The 26,861-nt window shown below is 43.3% G+C and overlaps 1 protein-coding gene and 1 long non-coding RNA gene across 8 annotated transcripts in view; one reads left to right on the top strand and one right to left on the bottom strand.

The window, feature by feature from the left end:
* The first annotated feature begins 382 nt into the window (after positions 1-382).
* On the top strand, positions 383-16,143 carry LOC123652071. The gene is made up of 3 exons (XR_006741158.1): positions 383-398; positions 10,114-10,117; positions 16,011-16,143. It is a non-coding gene; the product is annotated as an uncharacterized LOC123652071 (long non-coding RNA).
* The window catches only part of LOC118715512 (myelin associated oligodendrocyte basic protein), a 28,780-nt gene continuing 2,650 nt past the window's right edge, over positions 732-26,861 (bottom strand). The window contains exons 2-7 of one of the 7 annotated variants that reach the window (XM_036431937.2): positions 23,539-23,628; positions 16,695-16,904; positions 16,062-16,388; positions 10,874-11,081; positions 2,720-2,802; positions 732-2,600 (exon numbers count right to left, since the gene is read on the bottom strand). In XM_036431937.2, the coding sequence (XP_036287830.1) occupies positions 16,097-16,388; positions 16,695-16,900 (498 nt within the window). In that variant the 5' untranslated portion in view covers positions 16,901-16,904; positions 23,539-23,628 and the 3' untranslated portion in view covers positions 732-2,600; positions 2,720-2,802; positions 10,874-11,081; positions 16,062-16,096. Of the gene's footprint in view, positions 2,601-2,719; positions 2,803-5,853; positions 5,867-8,569; positions 9,060-10,872; positions 11,082-16,061; positions 16,389-16,694; positions 16,905-23,538; positions 23,629-26,861 lie in introns of those variants that run through there. The other 6 variants (XM_045579442.1, XM_036431939.2, XM_045579440.1 and 3 more) reach the window with 6 other exon arrangements.

Raw genomic sequence — 26,861 nt, 5'->3', positions numbered from 1 at the left:
CTAAAGAGTCGACCGTACACATCTTTTCCCAATTCTGCATTCAGAGACACCATGTTCATAGCTTGCAGTCACCCACAGTAGAAGTATTTACACCACGGCAATTGGCAAGTGCTGTAAATCAGGACTTTTTACCCAGAGAGCAAATAGTTAAGCATTTACAGAACAACTGTGGGCACACACCTGTTTTCCCCAAATCAGTCAAAATGTCAGAACATGCTATCAATTAACATCTAGAATCATCTGAGTAATATGCCAAACATGAGGGTTGAGAATTCCTACTCAAGAGGTCAATAAAGAATAGCTTTGGGAGCTTTATATAATTTCTGCAATTGTCACTGCATAACATTCCCCGAACTAACCCTTAAAAGACAAAAAATACAGCCTGGTGGCATAGGTCAGTGGTTGAGCATAGACCTATGAGCCAGGAGATCACAGTTTGATTCCTGGTCAGGGCACATGCCCAGGTTTCAGGCTTGATCCTCATTGTGGGGCATGAAGGAGGCAGCCAATGAATGATTCTGTCTCATCATCTGATCTCTCTCTCTCTTTCTCTCTCTTTCTCTCTCTCTCTCTCTCTCTCTTTCTCTCTCTCTCTCTCCATATATATATATATATATATATATATATATATATATATATCCCTTTTCCTCTCTAAAATCAATGTGTGTGTGTGTGTGTGTGATAAAATAAGACAGTAATTTGGTTTTTAAAAAAGACCAAAAATACAATTCGATTAATAGTATGTTTTAGTTATAATATCCAAGGCACATTACATGTAGTTATCTATCAATTTCCAGAGGGCTTTATTTCCACAACAGACAAACATAGAGAGTTCAGTAATGTCTAGTGATTAAATTTCCATGCTGACATCCAATTCTTTACATGAATGAACACATGCTATGCTCTCTCCTCCCCAACTTTACACTCTGCATAACTGTGTACCATCTGGATAGATATGGAGAACAGAGCCTAGCAAGCCTGAGAATGGGGTCTGGCTTTGCCAAAATCTAAGATGGACTGAAGAAATACTGTTGAGTCTGAGTGGGGCTGGCCCACTAATTTCTTCTTTCTAGGAGTCTGTCATGGCACCCCGGGTGTGATTCCCAGGACTGTAATGGCCTCAGATAATGCATCGTTGGAAACTGTTTGCAGCAGAGGTTCTCGTTTTGTTGTTCATTTAGCACCTTAATTTAGGCAGGAGAAACACTAGTACCTGAAGGCTCTGTGTAGCTGAATCCCCCGGCCTTTTTATTGCCACTTCAACAGAGGACGATGGCCTGAGCCAGGACACTCAGGCCTCGCCCTCCAGCTGCCTTGGGACAGTCCTCGGCCAGATTCCTCTTTCTGAGGGGTTGGTATTCTGAGCTATATTTCATCTGAATCTACTACACTTCCTCCCTACTCTCTGCCATTTCTGCTAACCCCAGCCCCACACCTTGGACAGGACTTCCTCTGGCATGGCCTCCATATTCTTCCTCGCCTTGGTAGAGCTTCGGGAATAGGCCAGTGTTTGGCTACCCTGGCTCCCAACACAACACTGCTCTGGATGCCCCTTTCTCCTTTACTCTGAGTTTCGCTCCAACTAACATCCCTCCACATTCTACAACATTCTATTATCTTCTGAGTTTTTCTACGTATTATTAAAGGAAGGTTGGGAGAGAGGGAGTATTCTATATAGTCCCCTTGTTCCCCATGTCAGAAACCTGCAGGAATCACAAGACAATCCAGATCCAAAACGGACTCAGAACAGATGTGTTTGTTTTCTAAGACTTGTGACCTTGGAGGGACGCTTGGCTTGTCCTCAGTCCCCCACTTCTCTCTCCAAAAACATTGTGCCTGGCTAATATTGTTGACCATTTCCATACAGCTTTTAATTTCTATTATTTCCTCAAGCCAGTAATTATTTCAAGTCATCTTCTTGTTTTCCAAGAGGACAGATATTTCTTGGGTAACCTTTTATTTTGTTGTCACTTTTTAAATTCTCTGGCATTACAGAGAAAGTGTGAGATCTTAAGGTTTCTGCTTTTTTTGGCAACTATAGCATTGTGAGTCATTCAAATCTTGCATAGGGCATCATATTGCAATTACCATCTACTATTGCTTTTTATATTTTTCATTTTGTTTTCCAAATTTATCTACTTGGTATGGGTATATCTGATTCACTTGTTTTAACTGCTGTTTAGGATTTTATTTAAATATATGATTATTGATTTATTCATTCTCTTATTGGTGGACATTGATTAATTTCTTCTTATGTCTATCTTTTTTTTTCCCAATGGCAAACCATGCTTCACTGAACAGATTTAAACTTACACCAGTATCTCCTTTTTCTATGAATGCAAGTTTTCTCTAGGATGGGTATTTAAAATTATAATTTCTTGTTCTATGCAATATCCTGCTTTACTAGCATCCACAGACTTCACCCCAAAGGTGCTGTAGAAGTTTATAAATTCTCATTGGTAACTTATGAGAATTTTCCCCACATCTTTGCCAACATTTGAAATTTTTTATCTTTTGCCATTATAATGGGTGTACAATATATTTTTTTGCACATCCATGAAGAAAGATATATGTATCTTCATATTGAAGAAACTTGGGTCCTACGCAAAATAAATAGAAATAAGTCTATAGTGAGTAACATCTTAGTGAAATTGTAGAATACCAAAACAAAAGAAAAAAACATTTTTAAATAACCAAAGGGAAAATACAATTTACTTACAATGGAAGGCAAGTAGAATGATAGCAGATTTCTCATTGGCAATTATAGAGGTCAGAAGACAATAGAATGATATCTTCAAGATGCTGTTAAGGGAGAATAAAATCAGTCAAACTAGAATTCTCTATTATTCTCTTGGTGATTTTATCTGTACATTCTCTATTGGACCTCCCCCAAAGGAAATAGATACTGTCCCTTGACCAAAGGGGAGGGTAGGTGTATGAAGCTGGGCAAATCCTAGAACCTTGTGCCTTCTAGTCACATGATTGTCAAGAGTAGGCACACAAAAAAAGAGCTCTGGCAGGCTGGTGTGGCTCAGTGGTTGAGTGTTGACTCATGAATCAGGAGGTCATGGTTGGATTCCCCTATAGGGCACATGCCTGGGTTGCGGGCTCAATCCCCAGCAGGAGGCATGCAGGAGGCAGCCGATCAATGATTTTCTTTCATCATTGGTGTTTCTTCTTCCCTTTCCCTTCCTCTCTCTGAAATCAATTTAAAAATATATTTTTAAAAGAAAGAAAGGGCTTTGGACATGCTCAGCCCTTCCATCTCCATGCTTTGAAAAGACATTTTGTTTGTTTTGGTCCCTTGCATCTGAGAGTCCAGTGAGGAAGCTTTTCAAGGAAGAAAGAAAAACTGGTGCTCAGTGCTACCAGCTCTTCCTTAGGACTCCAGCTATTCTATTCTTAGGACCCCAATAGCTCTCCAAAGGGAAACTTACACTAGAAAAAAAACGGAAGGCATCACATGAGGAACTGGGTTAAAAATTTTGAGAATTTTCGGAGATTTGAGATGATGCAAATAACATCTATAGACGAAAGTACGTTAAGAGATAGGTTCTGAGATGATACAACCATCCTAATGCAGGTGAACACCCCTGCAGGACATAATGGCACCTTGGCACCAGGCCATTTGGGGAAGTGACAAAAACCAAGACTGGAGAGACCTGGAGTCAGAACACACCTGGATGAAGATCAGTAGCCCTATATCAGGGGCCATTCACAGTTACCCGATGGTGGGGACTTGACTCAGTCAAAAGGGTATTTGGGCAGAATCTGTCAGCACCTGGGAAAAGATCTGGAGAAGGCAGTGACAACTGTGAAGCCCGGAGCAATAAAAGTGGAGAAAGATTGATAGTAGCTATGCCAGAGATCTCAAAGCCAGGATGTTTTGTGAGTTTAAGTTGTAGAAAGACAGGTGAGTGAGGGAAAGAGATGGAAGAAGGATGGCATTTGGAGGGCATGCGGGACCCTGGAGTGAAGAGAAGGCTGCGATCTGCCCCTAGCTGTTCCCGCCCTCCCAGCACTGCCTACTGAGATCAGTGAGCAAATCACGGGAGATGTTTGGTTGTTAAAGAGGCTGTGGCTTAGAAAAATAATGGAGTTGACATTCTGAATAAATATGTTATGCAGCTGAAACCACTTGATCTTTGCATCAGAGAAGAAACCCCTTAGGGAAAGAAGTGGACGGGATTCTTTTTAAAATAAAAAGTTCGTTGGCAGATTACCACAGTAAGAAGATGAAAAGTCAGGGAAATCGGATGGTAGCAAAATCCATGTTGCCAAGAGTTGAATAAAGACGCACATCATTAACATTACAAGCTACATAATGAGGTGTCAGCAAGACGTCAGCTGTGGGGAAAAGTTGGAAGATGATGCTTTTTTTTACTTGCAGCCAGAGCTCTGGTTGAAAATAAATGCCATATCTTGCAGCTGACAGTAGAGATCCTTAATGATCTCCATCAGAAAACTAAGACTGTTTAAGGGCCTGACTCAGAAAGCTTACAAGACAGAAGAGAAAGAACAGAAGCTGTTGGCTGCAGAGAGGGCGTTCATGGAGAATTTCAGAAATGGAGGGTGAATTATAGTGAAAACAGATTATGTAAAACTCTGTTGAATCATCCTGCTGGAAAAACAAACAAACAAAAATGCCCAGGACACCAGGCATTTTTTCTTTTTGATGCATCAAAATTTCTTCCTGTCGAAACTGGTTTGGCTCAGTGGATAGAGCGTCGGTCTGCGAACTGAAAGGTCCCAGGTTCAATTCCGGTCAAGGGCATGTGCATTGGTTACGGGCACATCCCCGGTAGGGGGTGTGCAAGAAGCAGCTGGTCGATGTTTCTCTCTCATCGATGTTTCTAGCTCTCTATCCCTCTCCCTCCCTCTCTGTAAAAAATCGATAAAATATAAAAAGAAAAGAATCATTAAAAAAAAAAAATCTTCCTGTAGAAAAGAGAAGTGCTGCCTTCCTAAGACAGAAATTGCAGGTAGCAAGCCTTAAGATAGTTGTACTTCAGAGATTTCAGAAATAAACCCAAACCCAACAAGATCTACTAAATAACTCCCATCCATAAGAGGTTCTAGAAACCAGATGGGCTCCCATGACATATTCTGATGAGTACAGGAGCACTGTACCCCCTCCCCTCCAGTGTACCTTTCACCTTTCTTTACTATGGAAGATGAATGCTGTGAATTAGCTGAATTAGCTGTGAGTGGGCTTGTACCTGGGTACAAGGATAAGACGTGGTCAGGAAAAACCTTACCCTCTAACCTGCATGCAAACATGACTTAGTCGATGAAACACTGCCAGAATGTCTAGTGGGTACCACACCCTCTGATGACACACTACCCAACCCTCCTTGATGGTGGACTCAAGAGGGATATCGCCATTTCATCATCAATCAAACAGATTTGCCTAGATGTTAGCATAGGGCCGTTCATGGACCACCACCTTGACCAAGGGACTTTTTCAATATCTGATGGAAATATCTACCTCTAACCCTCTAGCTGGTTTGGCTCAGTGGATAGAGCATCAGCCTGTGGACTGAAGGGTCCTGGGTTTGATCCCGGTGGCTTCATTAATGAAGAATGGCCCGAAGAGCTTGCACTTAGGGCTGGTTTGGCTAATGCTGATAAAAGGAAAGTCCTATCTTTATCAGGAACACCTGTCATACTCAGCACAGAAAGGACTCCCACCGCGACCAGCCACCGTCTCAAAAGTAGACCCTCTTTCTCCCACTTTCTTCCTGGTGGGCTTGCATTCTGTCTAAAGGAAACTTTAGAAACTTAAAGCCTTTCGCCATGAGAGACTACCTTCTTTCTGGACCCTAATGAGTTGAGATTATCTATCTTTCTCTCTCTCTGCAAAATACTTCCAGCCTACGGGGCCTAGAGACAAGACCAATCAGCTTCTCCAGGTGCCAACCCTGGACCCCACAGGCTCCCAGTCTCAGGTTGTAAAGAAACTATTGGGAGAATTTATGTGCTTCAAAACCCAATGTGAATGTTACTTTGGTAATTAAACTTTAGAGCTTAGTTTTATTATTAAGAGATCTTTTATGAGCCACATTATTCAAATCTGCTAGGTATTTTATTTGCTATGAAGGCTGGCTACCACTTAAACTCTAGTCTCTCATTTTCTCCACTCTCCTCAAACCCATTTTATGCATTATTAATGTAGTTTATATAGTTAATGTAGCACATGCAACAGAAATGTTGAGTGCCAAGTTGAGTGTAATACTTTTACATAATTTTTAAAGTATAAATATAAGTATCAGGAATGTTTGTTAACCTATGCACTTTTGCTCAGCCACACGTTGGATAAATCCAGTCAGTTAATCAAAAGTCAAAACAATCAACTTTGTGTTGGCGAATTGTTTTCTAAGCGGAAATAAGTAACCCAAACCTATGATGTAATTCCAAATAGTATACTCTTCGGTTCAATAAATCATTTAGAAAAATCACTAACATAGCTATTCTATCAATATTTGCTTTCAGTCATGAAAGCGGAGACTGTCAGATTCTTTTACTCCAGTAGAACCATTTAACCATATAAAATTAGAAATCAACATAGTCCCTAAAATCTGCCTTAGATGATGTGGAGGTGGGGCCAGGAGCCTGCTGACTTCACCTCCCTCTCATCTCATAAGGTGGCATCTCCAAGTATTCCAGGGCTCCACCAGCTCAGATTGGAAACTTCTAGGTCACAGCATTATGGCAGCAAGTTCAAGGTCACATTTCATATATTAAAAAAAAAGAAGAGCAAGTGTGAAAAATCTCTCTAAATCACAAATGTACACCCCACTGTCCAATCGACAGAATCATCTTTGTTCATTAAGAACATTTCATTAGCCCTCGCTGGTTTGGCTCAGTGGATAAAGTGTCAGTTAGCCTGCGGACTGAAGGGTCCCAGGTTTGATTCCAGGCAAGGGCACATGCCCGGGTTGCAGGCTCAGTCACCAGTGTGGGGCATGTAGGAGGCATGATCGATGATTCTTTCTTATCACTGATGTTTCTATCTCTCTCTCCCTCTCCCTTCCTCTCTGAAATAAATAAAAAATATCTTTAAACAAAAGATCACTTCATTATATTTCAACAGAAGTAATAAGTACTCTTTAATGGAGGTTTTTTAAAATATATTTTATTGATTTTTTTATAGAGGAAGAGAGAGGGATAGAAAGTTAGAAACATCAATGAGAGAGAATCATCAATCAGCTGCCTCTTGCACACCCCCTACTGGGGATATGCCCACAACCAAGGTACATGCCCTTGACTGGAATCGAACCCGGGACCTTTCAGTCCGAAGGCCGACGCTCTATCCACTGAGCCAAACCAATTTTGGCTTTAATGGAGTTTTTAATGGACCTGACACATGTGCTATGGAGTCAAGCAAGAAGCACTCCTAGGACCCTTCCAGGGTGAGTTTCCACATTCTTCTGATGTTAGAACAGCAGCCCAGATGACATTCAGCAAACTACTTTCTCACACAACAGCTCCATCTGGCTGTGAGCTGTCAGAAATTCTATAGCTTCCAAGAGTGAAGGCTTCCTTGTCATTCTTTATTCCTTAAGAAGATTAGACTCTCTCTTGCTCCAACTCTTCTGAGACCATATGGGTCTCAAGTTAGATCAGGGATTTACATCTAAATATGAAGTTGTAGGCAAGGACTTAGTGGCAAAATATTGCCTTGAATTGTAAATTAATTAACTCAGTAATTAAATTCACCAGGGGAAGGTTTTTTAAAGAAGATTTCAACAACCTGAGATAAAGTGGTTTCTTCTCCACCATTCTTATCGCTGACTCCAATAGCAGCACCCCCACTGTGGACTTCAAGAGAAAATCAATGCCAAAGGTGGGAAATGACCCAAGCTCCTGCCACTGACCCTGCATACCCATCAGACTCTACTCTCCTTTTCTTCTTCAAATTTTTTCCTAATAAAAAGGTGCCTCTGGTCCTAACCGGTTTGGCTCAGTGGACAGAGCGTCGGCCTGCACCCTGAAGGGTCCCAGGTTCAATTCCACTCAAGGGCATGTACTTTGGTTGTGGGTACATCCCCACTAGGGTGTGTGCAGGAGGCAGTTGACTGATGTTTCTCTCTCATCGATGTTTCTAACTCTCTTCCTCTCTGTAAAAAATCAATAAAATACGTTTGGTTTTTTGTGTTTTTTTTAAAGGTGCCTCTGAATCCATGCCTAATCCCCTCATCTGTTCCCTAGATTCCACCTCCCACATCCTCAGTTCTTTACTTTATCAATTAATCTCCTCCTCTTTCTTCGTGCACCCTCTCTGCTGCCTTCTTCCCAGTGGCATTCCCCATGCTCAAGTGTCTCCTAAGTTCATGGAAAATTCCTGCTCTTGCCCTATCCTCTGCTTTCTTTTATGGTCAAGCTTAGTTGAAGGAGTTACATCAATCTTCATGAATTCCTTTTCCTCACCTTCCATTTGTTCCATACAGAGGGTGCCCTACAAAGTCACCAAAAACTCCTTCTACTAAATACAACAGACATCTTTGATTCCTCAATAGTCTCTAAATGTTTAAAAAAATGTTCCTATAAAAAATCAAACAAACAAATATCCATTCAATCAACAAGTATTTATTGCTTTTACTAGTGCTGGGAACTGAGGACGTAGCAGTAAATGGGTCCTGGCAGTCCTGGAGTCTACATTAGGAAGGAAAGGGAGCCAAGCAATAAACAAGTGAAAAATGAACAAGGTAATTCCACTGGGTGATAAGCATTGTAAAGACAAACCAACCAAAGTGATGGGCTAGAAAGTAACCATGGAAACCACTCTGAGCGGAAGGCACCAGTGCAAAGATCTTAGGCCAGAGCATCACAGGCAGAATGAACAACCACAGAGCCCCAAGATGGGCACAAGCACTGGGGAGATATGACAACATCTTATCTACAAGTACAAAAGGAAAGAACAGAAAGAAGGCAAGAATGTGTGGTCTTCCTCAGTAGAGAAAGGGCATCTGAGTCCCAAGCAGGGTGAACCAAGCCTGGATGAACCATAAGCCTTTTACCCTTACGGTCTGGGGCCTGGCTCCACATCACCTCCAGACCTAAGAAGAAAAGTGTGAGGAGGTGGGGAGAATGGGGGAAGTATCTACAGCTTGCATCTTTCACCCTTCAACCCCAACCTATACATCAGCCAAGCTTAGGCTTCAAATAAGCTGGGGTGGCTTCTGGAATGGATCCTGCTGGAGCCTAAAGAGAGACTGATCCACTCCAACCCTCTCCTTCCACCTTCCAACTCTGATGTTAGGAAAGTGGCCAAGAGGGGCTCCTATAAGGCTACTGCTTGGCATGCAGTGGAGCCCTAAGTCAAAGACAGGCCCAGAAGGGAGTGTATTAGAGTTTGTGTTTTCAGATGCTCAGCTTAAGAAGTCAGAGTCCTCAGGGGCCATGGATCCAATGTGAACTTGTATTTGTGCATGAGAGAGAAAAAATGAGTGCCCAAAGATGATGTTCTTCCAAAGCCAAGTTCCCTAACCACACACACACACACACACACCAATCCACAAGGTGATCTGAGAGTCCTTTATTTAACCATTAACCTATGGACACACTCCCTCCCTACAGCGTGTGTGTGTGTGTGTGTGTGTGTGTGTGTGTGTGTGTAGGGGGTGTGGTGGACCAGGATAGATGGGGGCGGGGGAGAGCTACTTCCTTTGGTGGTGACAGAGAGCCCATACTGACACCAAAGTCCTTCCCAAGAGTCTAGGGCTACTGGTAGTCGCAGTAAAACAGAGAGCAGCGATGGGCATTCAAACACAATCTTGCACCATTACGATTGGGACCAGTGCCCGCCACCCACCCCCTCCCTAACACACCCTTGCATGGCCTCCTACACAGGAAGGGAAGGCTTGGCTGCTTAACCTCCCATAACTCACCCTTCCCACCCACTTAAATCTCATCTCCCCAAAGCCAAGCTCCTCTTTGTCTTCTCCTGATCTCACTGCAGTATCAGAGAGAAATATGAAGGGGTCCAGCTAGGGAGAGCATGGAGGGACCAGGCCTCAATCCTCCCCAGGAACTGGGCACTATTTCTATAACAACTCTCTGAGCACACTTTCTGGTCCCATGAAAGTGCCCAGGGGCCATCTGCCCACCCAGGGAAGTGAGAAGGTGGGAAAACAGTATTTCCTGCTTCGTATGGAGGGCCCATCTTAGCAGCCCAGTTTCCAGGACTCCCCAGAAGAGGGGATGGGAGTAGGGCATCATGGTGGAGGCCAATAACCTGCTCAAAGCAGCACAATTTGCAAAGCAATGGATTCTGGAGTTGAGACCACCCAGATGGGTTGACAAGCTCAAAAGCAGTGCCTTAGAGTCTTTTCTCTCACGCAGGCTGGGATCAGGAGGAGACATTCACAAATTCCTCTGTGAGGTCGGAGATAGAGGCCTGGGGAGTAGCAGGGGCTGCTTTCTCATGCCTTTTCTCTTAGCTTCTGACGCAGTACATTGGCCACATGTGGATGTAGACCACTCTGACCCTTTCTGGGGATATCTTGGCATCTTTATAGATTATTTGAGAGCCTATTATTTTACTCTGAGAAGAATGTGGATCTTCCCTAGAGCCAACTCTATGCTTCTGACTGTGGGCTAGTCCAGGAAACTCACTACAAAGAAGAAGGCCACGGATCTAAACAGGACCAAGGATCTGCAACAGGATGCCAGGGACAGAAGGAAAAGGGGTTAGAGGACAACACATGGGCTGACACTTAAACCATCCTGATCCAAAGACCCCGGGGCCTGAGCACATCCTGGGAGAAAGGACTGCAGGTAAGACCAACGGAGCCACGCCCTGAGTTCTGGAGCCCGTGGGGCGCTGCTGGAACCCTCCGACTGGAGCATAACACAGAGATGCCCCTCTCACCTCCAGGCAGGCCGCCCGGTGGCCCTCCTGCCATGGAGACCTTGGGCATCAGCCGGTGTCTGTCTCTGCATCGTATTCGGAGCCGGCGAGCTTGCCCAGGGGCATGTGGGTCAGGCAGCAGTACGTCCAGGAGCTGGGGCCATCCGTTCTCTTGAAACTCCTCCTTGGTTATTTCTTCCTTGGGGTTGGCTTGCTCCTCCTTCTCAATCTGGTTTACAAAGAGAGACAGGAGAATCCATGACCCTGGTAAGGGCTCAGTTCATGGGACTCTGAATTTGTAGACTACCTTTGAGGTTATTTCAACAAGTGGGAGCACCTGAGTTGAGGAGAATCTGCTAATAGCTAGGTTTAAATGGCACAGTGTATCCATTAAGTAACAATTCTAGTCACATCCACCTACCTAGTGCTATAAGATCCTACACTAAGTACTTCACCGCGATAAATAATGAGGTAGATAACATCCTTATTTTACAGATGGGGGAAAAGTGTGGTTTTGAGAGAATAAGTAGCTTGGACCGGCAACAGAGCTCAGATGCAAACCTGATGCCATTGTCCTTGCCCTTCCCACTGTGCCAAACTAGGTGTATTTATAGGTCTCATTCAGTCAGTAACATCAGCCAACCCCTGAGTGGGGCCCTGGAGATATGAGTGTAAGACAGAGTCCCAGCTCCTGACTCATGTACACTCCAGCAGGGGAGACAGACTGTATGGTGTCCGATGTGTAACAGTGGAGATACCAACTGAGCCTAGGGAGGGGGTGGGCATCTCCTAAGCAAGAAATATGAAGGCTGTACCAACGCTCCTAACCACTGACAGGCATGATGGCTCTGCAGACACAGGAGAGAGGTTCTCGGCTTATATGAAATAGTTTACGCATCATTACCATTGACCAACTCAAAATATGCCCCAAATTCTAGTAGTGATTAGAACCTCTTTGTGTTTTAAATCCAAAACACATTCATGCCCATTCATTAGTTTAATGACAGAGTATGTCTATCAATGAACCACGATGAAAGATTAACCATATCTTGAAATGAGAATATGAAGAAAATACAAGTATGAACCTACAACCCAACCCAAGTACCTTAGCTGGTTGAGCTCAAGCCTTTGGACTCTAAACCCTTTCAGTGATCCCAAAAAGCCAAATTATCAAGGACTTAATCTTGTTAAAATAATTCTCTAAAAAACAAATGTTCTAAGTGAAATAGCTTAGGTTTGCATATGGTTAAGCATACAGATTAAAAAGTAAAAAATAAAATTGTCTCTTCATAGACAACAAGATTGTCAATGCAGAAAATTCCAGTCTATCCCCTCAAAAAGGGTAGAATAAATGAGCAGCAAGATTACAGGATACATGATAAATATACAAAAATCAATTGTTTTTATATACTACCAATGAACAATTTCAACAGCACTTTTATAAACTACTTAGGTATAAAACAAAATATGTGCAAGATCTGTGTACTGAAAATTATTTAAAAAAAAAAAAAGCCTAAATAAATGGTGGGAAATACCATGTTAATAGATTCAACAGTGTTACTACTTCTCCCCAAATTGATTTGTAAACTCAACTCAATGTCATTCTAAATTCTACCAAGATATATTGTAGAAACTGACACACTGACATAAAATGTATACGGAAAAATAGAGAAACTTGACTAGCCAAAAACAATTTCAAAAATGAAGAACAATGTTAGGTAATTCACACTAATTGGTTTTAATACTTCCTTTAAGGCTACAGTAATTAAGTGTGGTGGTGTTGAAAGGAAAGATATATACATTAACAGAACAAAATAGAAAGTCCAGAAATAAATTCACATCTTATGGCCAAAAATTTTTCAACAAAATTGCAAAAGTGATTCAATGGAGAATCTTTCCAACAAATGAGACTGAAACAATTAAAAAATGGATATGGGGAAAAAATTAACCTTAATTCATGCCTCACACCATTTAGAAAAAGTTAACTCAAAATGGATAATAATGTAAATGTAAAAACTACATATTTAAATTTCTAGAAGAAAATCTTTGTGACCTTGGATTAGGCAAAGTATTCTTACATATAATACAAAAAGTATAACTCATAAAAAATGATAAATTGGACTTTGTAAAATTTGAAACTGGTTCAACACAAGACACTGTTAGGAAAATGAGAAAGCAAGCCACAGGCTGGGAAGCAATATTTGCAAAACATATATTTGTATCTAGATAAATTTTATAATCTCTCAAAATACAATAATAATAAAAACCCACTTTTTAAAACGAGAAAATGATTGAGCACACACTTCACTAATAAGTGGTGGATGATATACAAGCTCATTAAAGGATTCTCAACATCATTAGGAAAATGCAAAATTACACACCTATTAGAATGGATAAAATTTTAAACCCTGACATACCAAGTGCCAACAAGAATGCAGAGCATTGCCCAATGCTGGTCAGAGTACAAAATGATACAGCCACTTTGGAAAACAATTTAGCATTTTCTTATACATTGAAATATACAAGTGCCATATGTCCCAGTCATACCAGTCCTAGTTATTTACTCAAGAGAAAAGAAAACTTATGCTCACATGAATGTTTATAGCAGCTTTATTCATAATCACCCCCAACTGTAAAAACCCTAAATCTCCTTCAACTGGCAAATGCAAAACTATGATAGGTACATCCATATAAAGGACTACTATTCAGCAATCTAAATGAAAGAACTGTTTATTCACGCAACAATGTGGTTCAATCTCAAATGCATTATGCTAAGTGAAAGAAGCCAGACTCAAAAGGCTCCATGCTGCACGATTCCTTTTATACAACATTCCGGATGAGACAAAACTATAGACAGAAAAAAGGTGAGTCGTTTTACAGGAGCTTGGGGGTGGATTGCAAAGGAGAAGTATGAGAGAATTTTACGGGTGATGAAATATTCTATCTTCATGTGGTGGTGGTTGTGTGCATAGAGCTATCTTCTTTTATATATATATATATTATTTTATTTATTTATTTTTTTTTTAATTGATTTTGTACAGAGAGGAAGGGAGAGAGATAGAGAGTTAGAAACATCGATGAGAGAGAATCATCGATCAGCTGCCTCTTGCACACCCCCTACTGGGGATATGCCTGCAACCAAGGTACATGCCCTTGACCGAAATCGAACCCGGGACCCTTCAGTCCCCAAGTTGACGCTCTATCCATTGAGCCAAACCGGTCTTGGCCATAGAGCTATCTTCTGAAAAGGTTGTGTATCTTAATAAACCTGACATATGTGATGTGTGTGGGGGGGGGGGTGTATTACACATACATGCACATGTAAACCCTGGAGGAGACAGGAAGAAGGAAGATCACAGGTGTGGCTGACCTGATCAGAAGAGCATGCTTTTCCCCTGAGGCTGAGGGGAAGCATTTAGACAGGTATATATCCTGATAAATGTGTGAGGGCTGGCGGGGCAGGCTAGCCTGGAGAGGGCCTCAAGCTCATTCATTTGTGGTGGCACCAACCCACAGAGCTGAGGCTTTCCTGGCCATGCTCAGCAGCCATGGCTCAGCAGTTGGGAAACTGCAGGTGAGTCATCAGTTTGATGTAAGATCAGGGATTTGTGAGATGAAGGTAACATGATATGGGACAAGAGGATTAAGGCTATAGGAGGGAGACTGGTTAACCATGTGGTTGTAGGTTAAGGACATGTGATCAGGGAGGAGGTGTCAGACTCGGGGAACGCACAGCTGCCTAACCCAGGCCTCTGCATTGGGACTGCCTACGATGCGCAAAGATGCTCAAGGGCCATGGTCTGCAAACTGCAGCTCTTGAGCCACATGCTCTTTGGCCCCTTGAGTGTGGTTCTTCCACAAAATACCACAGCCTGGAAGAGTCTATTTTGAAGAAGTAGCATTAGAAGTTTAAGTTTAAAAAATTTGGCTCTCCAAAGAAATTTCAATCGTTATACTGTCGATATTTGGCTCTGTTGACTAATGAGTTTGCCGACTACTGCTCCAGGACAATTAAAGCTCACTATTAACTTGTAAAATAGGCTCATTTCCAAATATTAAAAGGACTAAAAGTTGGCCTGCCATGTGTGTGGGCAGGGAGTATATGGGAAATCTCTGTAGCTTCTGCCCAATTTTACTGTGAACCTAAAATTGCTTTAAAAGATAGAGTATTAAAAAAAAAAAAAAAAAAGTTGACCTGCCTAAGATGATGCGGATGAAATGTGCCTGTCTGGCTCACCTTTTCTTTCTACATGGATCCCCCGCCTTTTACCCTCTATTCATCCAGCTGACCACCTCTGTGCAGCCTCGGTGAAGCAGGCCCTGCTCCAGACTCCTATGGCCCAATGTTCACACTGACTGTGATAATGTTAGGACATTTACGGTATACCCTACATTGTGACCAGCTATTCTCTTGTTTGGTCCTAGTGAATCACACACACACACACACACACACACACAACTGGCTTGTTCACTGCCATGCCCCTTCCTACAGCATGGTATCCGGCACTCTATACATATGGAACCAAGTTTGTTAGATGACCGACTGACTCACTGACTGACTGAGTGAATGAATGAGATTATCCCTGTTTTGGCTCAATGAATAGAGTATCAGCCTGCAGACTGAAGGGTACCAGGTTCGATTCCGCTCAAGGGCACATGCTCAGGATACAGGCTCAATTCCCAGTAGGGGACGTGCAGGAGGCAGCCGATCAGTAATTCTCTCTCATCATTGATGTTTCTATCTCTCTTTCCCTCTCCCTTCTCTCTAAATTAAATTATATATATATATATATATATATATATATATATATATATATATATATGATTAACATTAGATGAAGTGTGTTGGGAGGACGGATAGACAAAATGGCTGAACCTCTGCTTTACACATACCCGGATATTCTTTAGAGTGACCATTCCTCCTTTCTCCGAGGCACCGGAATGCAGAGCCTCATCTACTCAACCTGCTATTGTGTCAAGACTCTGAACTGGTAAATTAATCACTTCCAGTTCTACTAGACCAAGGAGACCATGGACACTGCCATCGGAGGTACTGTGTCGGTGGCATGAATAAGGAAAGCAGAAGCCACACTAGGTATTTCAAACAGAGGGGGTTTAATGCAGGGAACGGGCGGCATAGGCTTGGGAAGGCTGAGAGAGGCCCTCGAGATAACCCAGAGAGTAGTAAACACAGGAAGCAGCTACTAACCTGAGGGCTGGGGGAACACAGGGGAAGAGATGGTGTTACCAGAACCTAGAGGCTTTGATGGGGGACCCCCCACGGCCGGCGCCTGGCCCTCTGTGGGGACTGCTGCGGGGGCTGCTGCGTGGCGGCTGCTTGGACTTCTGAGGGGGGCGCTGCTTGGCTGGTGGCGGTCGGACCTCTGGACGGGGTCGTGGCTGACGCTCAGACCTCGGAGGGGACCGTGGCTCAGACCTCGGAGGGGACCGTGGCTTGGCTGGTGCTCTGACCACCGCGGGGGGTGCCGCTGGCTGGAGCTTGGGCCTCGGGGGGGACGTTGCACGGCGCCTGGTTCTGAGAGGGCCAAAAGAAGCTGGAGCCCGGAGCCATGGCTCTCCTCTGCTGCTTAAGGGATGCTGGCAGGAGCTGGAAACAGGGAGGCAGGCCTGCTCCCCCTCCCACCTTCCAGTCTCCCTCTGGCACCTTCCAATGGCAGAACCTAACCGGGATCCGTCGGGCAGGGGCCTGGGAAGAGCAGCCTGCAGAGCCCCAGCCCCAGCATCACAGAGGAGAGGAGGAAGGTAGGGGTACGAAGGTCAGGGGGTGGCTTGGAGCTGAGAGACCACAGGCCAGCACCCAGCCCAGGTGCCGGTCCCTTACCTGGTCCTCTGGCAGGCACAGCAGATCCAGTCCTCTTCCTGCTTCTGGTAGAAGCAGCCACTTTTGCAGATGCTGTACTTCCGGTCCACAATCTCACGTTTGGAGTTGAGGAAGGTGAACGGCGGGCAGCACCGTATGCTGAACTGCTCAGAAAACTTCTGGTTCTTGGAGAGCCTGGGACCCTCCTTACTCGTTTTCTGACTCATCTCCCTGGAAATCATCCACGCGGGGGCAGGTGGGGAGACAGAAAACAGCAGGTCAGGTGAGTGAGTGTTCTACTCAAGGAACACACTCCCTGCTACTCCCAGAGCTGTCTTATGCCACAAACACCTGACATAGCAAGTTCCTGCCCAAGTCCGGGGAACAACTCAATGAAGGGTTAATTTTTTTTTTCTTTCTAGAAATGGACTCTTTTTTCCATATGTTTAGTGATCCATTTAAGATAGAAAAAAATATTACAAAGCCAAACATTACTGAGCACCTAGTATGGTAGTTGCTTTATAGACTCCTCATTTTTATAACATATGGCTTTATCAACAAACTAAAGATGAGAGAAGCTAAGAAACATGACCAAGTTCATAAAGCCTGTAAGAGGCAGAGGATGTGAACGCATGCCTCTAGGACTCCAAAATCCTGTGCCTCTTTGACCAGGTCCAGCACTATCTGTGCCCCCTGTGCTCAGCCCTCCTCTTGCAGCAGCAGGGGGGCAGGCGCTGGGCCCAGACCAGACTTTGGGGGACTGAGATGGGCCCAGAGAAAGGATAAGTCTGCACAGATGTGCGTGCGTGGGTCCTGGGCTAGAAAAGACTGAAAGTTGGGGAAAGAGCTCAGAGAAGAAGGAGAGGCAGAGAAGGGCATTGGGAGACTTCGCACAGTACGCATATGCAGCAACACTGTCCCCAGCAAGCAAGAAAGCTCCCAGCGGGGAACTAGAATGTAAAACCAGAGGGTCCTGGAAGGAGAATGGCAGACAGGTGCTTCCCTCTGTTCCTCCACCACTGGCCTTAGCGGGTTTTTTAAATCTATCGATACATTCACTGTTGAAAATAAAATATTTTGGATGAATGGAAATAATAAAAAAATTCTGCCCAGCTGGTGTGGCTCAGTGGTTGCATGTCACCCTGTGAACCAGGAGGTCATGGTTTGATTCCCAGTCAGAGCACATAGTCACAGCCCCCTTTATAGTTTATATATTTTCATCTTCTCTCGTTTTTCTTGATTACTCTTGCCAGAAGTCATCTCCTTTATATTCTTTTCAGAAACAATCTCTTGGTTTTCTTGCTTCTCTTTGCTCATTTTTTTTCTATTGTAGTTCATGAATTTCTGTATGCATTTATTATTTCTTTTCTTCAGTTTTCTTTACATTGATGTTCTTGTTCTATTTCCTTATTCTTGAATCAAATACTTATCACATAGGCATTTATGGCTGTAACTTTTTCATTAAATTCAACTCTAGTTGCATGCCACACGTGTTAGCATAAATCATTTTCACTTCATTTTAAATATGGATGAGTTCTTTGATTCATCAATTCTCTTTAAAAATCTGTTGTAAAATTTCCAAGTGTATGGAATTAATTTTGTTACATTGACTTCTAATTCTAATGCATTCTAGTCAGAGAAGAGTGTATATGATCATGACTCTGATATAATATTGGTTGAGATTTGCTTTGATAATGTCCTAGTATATATTCAGTATTGTTACACATTCCACACGTGCTTGAAATAAAATGTGCATTTTTAGAAACAATTTGGGGTTACCTAGGGAAGATAAAAGTATGCACAAACTACAGGTCAGCCATCTGTTCTTAGGCACAGCAGCCTTGGATGGCGGCTCAGCCGTGAAGAGGAAGCCTTAGGGTAGAGCACAAGGCCTGGAGGAGCTTATCTTATGAGTATAAGATATTATTATCTTATGCCTATGAATATATACTAGGACATTATCAAACAAATCCCAAGGCGGCCCTGCTCCTTCCCAGGCCCCTCCTTCCCTTTTCCCAGCTCCTTCTTGTACATGGCTATCGCTCCTCACTAAACCACACGGCCACCCTCTCTGCCTTCCAGTGACCAGGAATAATTGTAAGGAAAAGATGGGAGTAACCAGAAACTGGCATTGTCATAGAACAAGATGAAATGTCTAGCACTGAAAGCACTAGTATTTCAAAACATGAAGAATTAGCTTCAAGTGCTTAAAATATTTATACATTTTTAATGAATTTCTGTTGGATCTTGCCTCCATTTCACAATGTAATATTTATTCTCTGAAAATCAAAGCCCTTGAGAGCAATAAAAGCAGTTAATCTTTCATTCTTTGAGAGGAGACAGAAGTAAAATATAGTTACAGTAATAATGCATGAATATGGGTGAAAATTGTAAATGGAGTTTTACTAACTGGTAAGCATAGGAGGGCAGGTGGGATTAAGTGATTTAAAAAAAAAAAGACTTAATTTTGTGTATTACACAGAATCAGGGGATGGTCTTTCAAGAAATTGCCAGAACAGAAAAATTGAAGCATTCATAACTCTATATATGTCTTAAAACCAGACTAGCTTATTAAAGGCGAGAATATAGGCAAGGGAATCCTAGTATTTTTATAAAAACACAATGTAAGCCGGGACCGGTTTGGCTCAGTGGATAGAGCGTCGGCCTGCGGACTGAAAGGTCCCAGGTTCGATTTCGGTCAAGGGCATGTACCTTGGTTGCGGGCACATCCCCAGTGGGGGTGTGTGCAAGAGGCAGCTGGTCGATGTTTCTCTCTCATCGACGTTTCTAACTCTCTGTCCCTCTCAATCCCTCTCTGTGTAAAATCAATAAAATATATTTTTTAAAAAATTTTTAAAAAAACCAATGTAAGTAGTAAGGTTTTGATTTTATTTAATTATTAATATTTTTATTCTTGATGAATCACGGAAATAATAGGTAGCTATTTGAAGAACAATGGAATATTAGCCAGCTATTTTTAAAGATGCTTATGAAGATGTCATACTGACATAAGAAAATATTTCTGTAATATCAAGTGAAGGCACAAGGAAGCTAGACTATTTCTCTTTTTTTTAATATTTTTTTAAAGTCGATTTCAGTGAGGAAGGGAAGAAAGGAGAGAAAGAATTAGAAACATCAATGAAGAGAATCATTGATTGGCTGCCCACTGCACGCCCCTATTGGAGATTGAGCCTGCAGCCAGGGCATGTGCCCTTGACCGGAATCAAACCTGGGACCCTTCAGTCTGCAGACCAATGCTCTATCCACTGAACCAATCCACTTAGGGTTAGACTATTCCTTGTCTGTCATCAATTCCAGCTTCCAGCTGCAGCCATCTGAGTCAGAGGGGCTGACCACTTCAAGAGGACTCCCAGCTTCCTCTGACTCCTCCAGAAGTAGTCCTCTCGTCAGGGCCTAGGACAGAAGCCAGGGTGACCTCGGTAGGAGAGACACACAATCAGACCCTGCCTTGAACAGGTGAGACACTGGTGCTCTGGAGACTTCGAGCAATCTTAGGCCCAATTTTCAGGCTGGCAAAGACTCTCTGAATTGTTGGTGGGAGGTATTAGGACAGGTGGGGCCACAGGGACCCACTGACAGTGGAGGCCAGGTGACATATGCAAAAAAAAAAAAAAAAAAAAACACGGAAAAAGATGGAAGGTAAATACAATAGTAACACTCAGCCATTCATTCAAATACTTGCTGAGTGCCTACTAAGTGCCAATTGTGAACAAGACAAAGTAGGTGCCTGTACTCATGGAGCTTAGGGTACAGCGAAGGGGACTTGCCCCGAGACTTGCTGTGCTGAGGAAAGCACAGAAAGTGGTGCAGCTGAATATCATGTGGGCAAGACAGCCCAGGGCCTTGCCGGTGAGCTGATGACTAGGAAGAATTGGAAGGCACGGAATGGTCTTGACCAGAGGAAGTAAATCTTCCTATTCATGTTCCAGGAAGATCACTTGGGATTCTGGCAATGGCGATCAGAAGGAGGCAGAAGTGGAAGCGAGAAGATCAGTGAGGGAGGATAGGAAATTCACCTTGGGCAGTAGCAGTAGTAAAAGTTAATAAGACTGCCAAAACCGGTTTGGCTCAGTGGATAGAGACTGAAAGGTCCCAGGTTCTATTACGGTCAAAGGCAAGTACATTGGTTGCGGGCACATCCCCAGTAGGGGGTATACAGGAGGCAGCTGGTCAATGTTTCTCTCTCATCGATGTTTCTAGTTCTCTATCCCTCTCTCTTCCTCTCTGTAAAAAATCAATAAAATATATTTTTAAAAAAGAAAGAAATTTAATAAGACTTAAGGATGGATTGGATGTAGAGTCCATTGGGAAGGGCAGAGCAAGGATGACTGCCAGGCTTTCGGCCTGAGCATATGCCTAATAGAGCAGTTTACTGAGATGGAGGAGATGGGGGGAGGGGAGTAAGGGTATAGTGGGACATTCATTTATTCAACAAATATTAATTGAGCATCCACTTTGTGTCAAATATGTTAAATCTGAAATGCTTATGAGGATCTAGTGCTGATGACGCCACACAGGAGATGGGTCTGTAGTAGCAACATTGGCCTAGGCCTTAAAATTGCTTAGGACCAGAGTATAACATGAGCAAGAAGCAAGGCAGCAAGACCAATAACGAACAGGACTTGCAGATGGATTAATGGCAGGCAGGAAAGAAGGACAAACAGGATTTCTCTAAGGGGGCATTTTATAATGGAAAATAGATGAACTACTCAAAAGAGACACAGAAATGAGAGTAGATCAAAGACCCCAATTAGAATAATAACAGCAAATACATGTCAGGAGATACCAGCCAGACACAATTCAGACTGCACATATTTAATTAACAATAGCTCTGTTTTTGCACATGAGAAAGCTGAGATATAGACCTAGTAAATGGGCCCCAAGATCTCAACCAAGGCAGGCTGGTCACTATTTCAGTTTCTAACAGCAGACATCAAGAAGAGGGAAGCAAATCAAAGATGATGATTTAATAGAACAAAAGATACTACAAAGCTGCAAGTTAAAAGAGCTATACCAGCCAAAACCGGTTTGGCTCAGTGGAAGAGTATTAGTCTGCGGACTGAAAGGTCCCAGGTTCGATTCCCATCAAGGGCATGTACATCGGTTGCGGGCACATCCCCAGTAGGGGGTGTGTAGGAGGCAGCTGGTCAATGTTTCTCTCTCATCGATGTTTCTAGTTCTCTATCCCTCTCCCTTCCTCTCTGTAAAAAATCAATAAAATATTTTAAAAAAACAAGAGTTATACCAGTAGAGAAGAAAATATATGAACACATAAAAATATAAGGTGCTAATAACCAGAATGTTTACAGAAAAAATTGTAATTTTTTTAAGAAACAGGCAAATAGAAAAAAGATATTATAGAAGCCAGTAAGCATATAGCAATAGGCTTATGTCTGTAAGATTAAAATAAAAAAGTAAAAGCAAAAAAATGTCAGATCATGCCCACTCTGGCCCAAAAAAGAGGGGATGATATTAGCAAAGAATGGGGGAAAGGCTGCCAATCAGCATGTCAGGGAGGGGGCGGGGTTAGCAGCATTCAGCAAACAAGGACTGGGCTGGAGCCGGGTCCAATGACCCATCCAGGCTGCAAGCCCTGGGCAGTCAGAAGGATGCCTCCGACCCCCACAAGTGAGGAGTGAACATGGATGCTCTGATCAGGAGCTGTTTTTAGAATAAAAATTAGGGATTCAAAACTTCATGCCTAGGTTTCTTTCACCTACCACATCCTTCTGAAGGCTGCTCAGCCCCAACTCCTCTGCTATGAAAAACACGACCACAGCCAAGCAAATTCATTCTGCATCCGCCTCTCCATCAGAACCTGTAATAGTTTCTAACACCTTGCTAACTCTCTCTTGGGCCAGGAGCCAATGCGTTCCTCCACGTGCAGATTTACCCAGTGAAAGACAATGGCTGCCATGTTGATCAGTCCGCAGCAGCAAAAAAATACATCTAGGAAGCAAACTTTGCTGTCTCTAAGGATATCTTTATCCATTTGTCCTTGTTTATCCATGTGTAACCTTGGCAACCAAAATGTTCACAAAATTAGTACAAGGAACGTTGAACAGATTATTGTTTGGAAGCCAGTTCCAGGGAAGAACACGACATGCAGGTGTTTATTCTGAATCAGAGTGCTTTTCCCCAGAGAGCAGCATCCCATCAAAATCCAAAACTGACGGGAGGGTCTGCGGTGGCTGTGAAAATAAGATCCTGACTGTCTTGGGGTTGACAAGCTACTTCGGAGACAAAACAACACCCTCACTGCTTTCTTTGGCTCTGGCAACAAGGGTAAATTAAAGCTGCCCAAGGACCACACTGCTGGCAGTCAGCTATCTCACAGACTTCTGCAAAAGACCTTTCTGACTCAACAAGCACTGCCTGGCTCGGGCATTCCAGGAAGGGAATACGTGTGACCCAAGGTTGGTATCCTTTGCACGAGCTTTCAAAAGTGTTCAACTTGCCAAAACCGGTTTGGCTCAGTGGATAGAGCGTTGGCCTGCGGACTGAAAGGTCCCAGGTTCAATTCCGGTCAAGGGCATGTATCTTGATTGCAGGCACATCCCTGGTGGGGTGTGTGTGCAGGAGGCAGCTGATCGATGTTTCTCTCTCATCGATGTTTCTGACTTTCTATCCCTCTCCCTTCCTCTCTGTAAAAAAATCAATAAAATATATTTTTTTAAAAAGTGTTTAGCTCTTATTCAAAATTGGATTGCCCGGAAAAAAAAAAAAAAAAATGGATTGCTCAGTCTTTTGCTGATTCTGCATTCCACTTGAACTTTCTGAACAAGTGATCATTATACAGTAATCTAGATGCAGGTCCAAAAGAGTGTAAGAGATTCACTGGTACCTGTATTTTCATCCATACACATCTGGTGATTAGGTCTCTGTTATGAGCTTGTCTTGGTATCATCTGCTTCTTCTTCTTTTTTCTTTTTTCCTAAAAGTGAAGCAGCAGAATGTGTTCTGGTCACTTAGGCTGCAGTTAATTCGAGTGCATTGTGTACAGAGCTTCGCTTTCACAGTCTGCATCAGATTCCTGACTTTTAAATGCTGTTGCTCCAGAGTCTAACCGCTGCTCTCCTTCCTCTAGGCCCATTCATGCCACATGTGGACTCTGAGGCGGGATTAACTATATTCTTCTACTTCCTGTATTCTTTTTTCTTTTTTTCTTTTTTTAAAATATATTTTATTGATTTTTCACAGAGAGGAAGAGAGAGGGATAGAGAGTTAGAAACATTGATGAGAGAGAATCATCGATCAGCTGCCTCTTGCACACCCCCTACTGGGGATGTGCCCGCAACCAAGGTACATGCCCTTGACCGGAATCGAACCCGGGACCTTTCAATCCCCAGGCCGACACTCTATCCATTGAGCCAAATCGGTCCAGGCTACTTCCTGTATTCTTGATGCTCTGGCATCTGGGGCCTTGCTGATCCTGGAGAGACTGCCCCTCTCAAGGCTAATTAATTTGGAGACACAGCAAAGGACTCCCTGCTGAGAGTGCCTTTTATATGCAAAGCAACAATCCAGAGCCTAAACACACCAACTCCCGGGTTTTTGTGTGTGTTTTTTGGGGTTTTTGTTGTTTTGTTGATATGCGCGTGCGTGCGTGTGTGCGTGCATGTGTGTATTTATCAAACTGTCACAGATTGAGCTAAAATTCCTCACTCCTAATCATCCCAGGGCCAAGTACCAGATGATTCAGATCAACCCTACACTCCAGAGTCCCCCCCTGAACTTAAACTCGCCCATCCTACACCTGCCTACCCTGCCTACCCAGCCCGCTCATTCATACCTGTAACAAAGGTACAATGAAGTCCCTTGCTCATGCCTTCCTAGCCCCTTCCGGCTGCTGGCAGACTCTAGTGTTTCCTCATCTAGGCCTCCATGGTCTGGCATGCCCTCTCCTCTTGGGAACTGTGAGTAACAAACTATCTTTTCATTAAAAAAAAATTTTTTTTGAGAGAGGGAGAAACATCAATATGAGAGTGAAACATCTATTGGCTGCCTCCTGCACATTCCCGACCAGAAATCAAGTGTGCAACCTGGTTCCGTGCCCTGACCTGGAATCGAACCATAGAACTGGCAACCTTTCAGTGCACAGGACCACGGACCCAACCAACAGAGCCACACCAGCCAGGGTAACAAACGATCTTTTCAATGGCAGTCATCTGATTTGCTGGCCTCACCATACCTAAACAAAAACAAAACCCCAGGTACATTTTAAAATATATTGGTCCCTTAACCACAGCGAACACCAGGTTTTTCCTAATGCATTGTAGCAGAAGCACCAGAATCCATAATGGCCTTCACAGCCCACACAAGAGACCACCCCTAGAGTCCATGCCATGGTGCCTAATCCTCGGGTTGGCAGTCTTCGGACTGAGGAGAGCAACTCAACTCCCAGTCACAAGACTCTCCTGGCCTTTCAAGCCTTCCATGTCCTGACCCCAATTTTTTTGACTAAGTGTGAGGAGGCCCTTCTTTTCCACCCCAGGGGATGGCTCATCACAGGAACACATAACTCTTCAAGTAGAAAGCACTTTCTCCAAGTCCAGGGCGAGTTGTACAGCCCAGAGAGGCCATTATTACAGCTAGTGCTGTCCTTTCTCAAAAGCTGGGTTCCTCAACATTAAACAGCACCATGTGCAGAATCCCTAAGTTCTAACCTAATTTCATATTTAGAAAGAAAATATTTATCTACCTAATCCAGGGAACAGTCCTGTGAAAGCCATAATACATTCACTTCACTACCAAGATCATATAACAACTTAATCAACGCCTCTTCATTCAGATTTACGATGACATCAGAGTTTTTTTTTGGGGGGGGGGGGGAAAGGATGCTTTATATTTGTGTATCTAAAGAATCTATTTAAAGAATGCTGAGACCAGTTTGGCTCAGTGGATAGAGCGTCAGCCTGCAGACTCAAGAGTCCCAGGTTCGATTTCAGTCAAGGGCATGTACCTTGGTTGCGGGCACATCCCCAGTAGGGGGTGTGCAAGAGGCAGCTGATCGATGATTCTCCCTCATTGATGTTTCTAATTCTTTATCCCTCTCTCTTCCTCTCTGTAAAAAATCAATAAAATATAAACAAACAAACAAACAACAAAGAATAATAAAACTGCCAGCCACCTCCAAATAGTTTTCCCACTTATGAGCAAACAAATGAAAGTTCCTTCTACCAGACACCCTGTCAAGGTGCTGAAGGAGGCCAGTGAGCCTGCAGTGGCTCTTCAGGACAGCTCTTTATCGAGCTGTACCTGTTTCCGGCAGACGGTTTTGCTTAGAAAGAAATGACCACATTGATGATGCTCATACTCATAGAGTAGCAGACATGAACCCAACACACACAAAGAATCTAGATTAAACACCTCACCATACACCCATCAAGTTCATGTGCACATCATTGTAATTACCATTCATAAGTAAGAGACAGCACTTACACGCTTCTGGTGAGTATTGGGAATTATCAGCAAAAAGCCCTGGATTTTTTAATTTTTTTGCACTTTCTTGTAAGATTTTAGGTACTCATTTCAAATCCTAGTAACCATTAGATAAACAACACCTTGAGCCAGAACCGGTTTAGCTCAGTGGATAGAGCGTCGGCCTTCGGAATGAAAGGTCCTGGGTTCGATTCCGGTCGGAGGCATGTACCTTGGTTGCGGGCACATCCAAGTGGGGGCTTTGCAGGAGGCAGCTGATCGATGACTCTCTCTCATCGATGTTTCTAACTCTCTATCTCTCTCTCTTCCTCTCTGTAAAAAATCAATAAAACATTAAAAAACAAAAACAAAAACAAAAAAGCAACCCCTTGAATTACAAAATGTGTACAATCAGATGTAAGTGTGAATTTGGATATGTATGATCTATAATGCAAGCATAGTCCTTCCAAACGTCATAGCCTGGACCTAATCATGAGAAAACATCAGTCCAAACCCCAAGTGAGGAACACTTAACAAAATAACGCCTTACACTGGCCAGTGTGGAGTATTGGCCTGTGCACCCCAGGGGTCCACCAGAGGGTCCGGGTTTGATTCTGGTCAAAGACAGGTACCTCTGTGGGTTGCAGATTTGACTCTGGCCCTGGTAGTCAGGGTACGTGTGGGAGACAACCAGTCAGTGTGTATCTCTCTTATCAGTGTCTTTCTCTTACTCTCCCTTCCACTCTC

The sequence above is a fragment of the Pipistrellus kuhlii genome, unplaced genomic scaffold (genome assembly GCF_014108245.1).
Source record: "Pipistrellus kuhlii isolate mPipKuh1 unplaced genomic scaffold, mPipKuh1.p scaffold_m20_p_11, whole genome shotgun sequence".
Classification (NCBI taxonomy): Eukaryota; Metazoa; Chordata; class Mammalia; order Chiroptera; family Vespertilionidae; genus Pipistrellus; species Pipistrellus kuhlii.
This window is presented reverse-complemented; position numbering and strand designations above follow the sequence as displayed.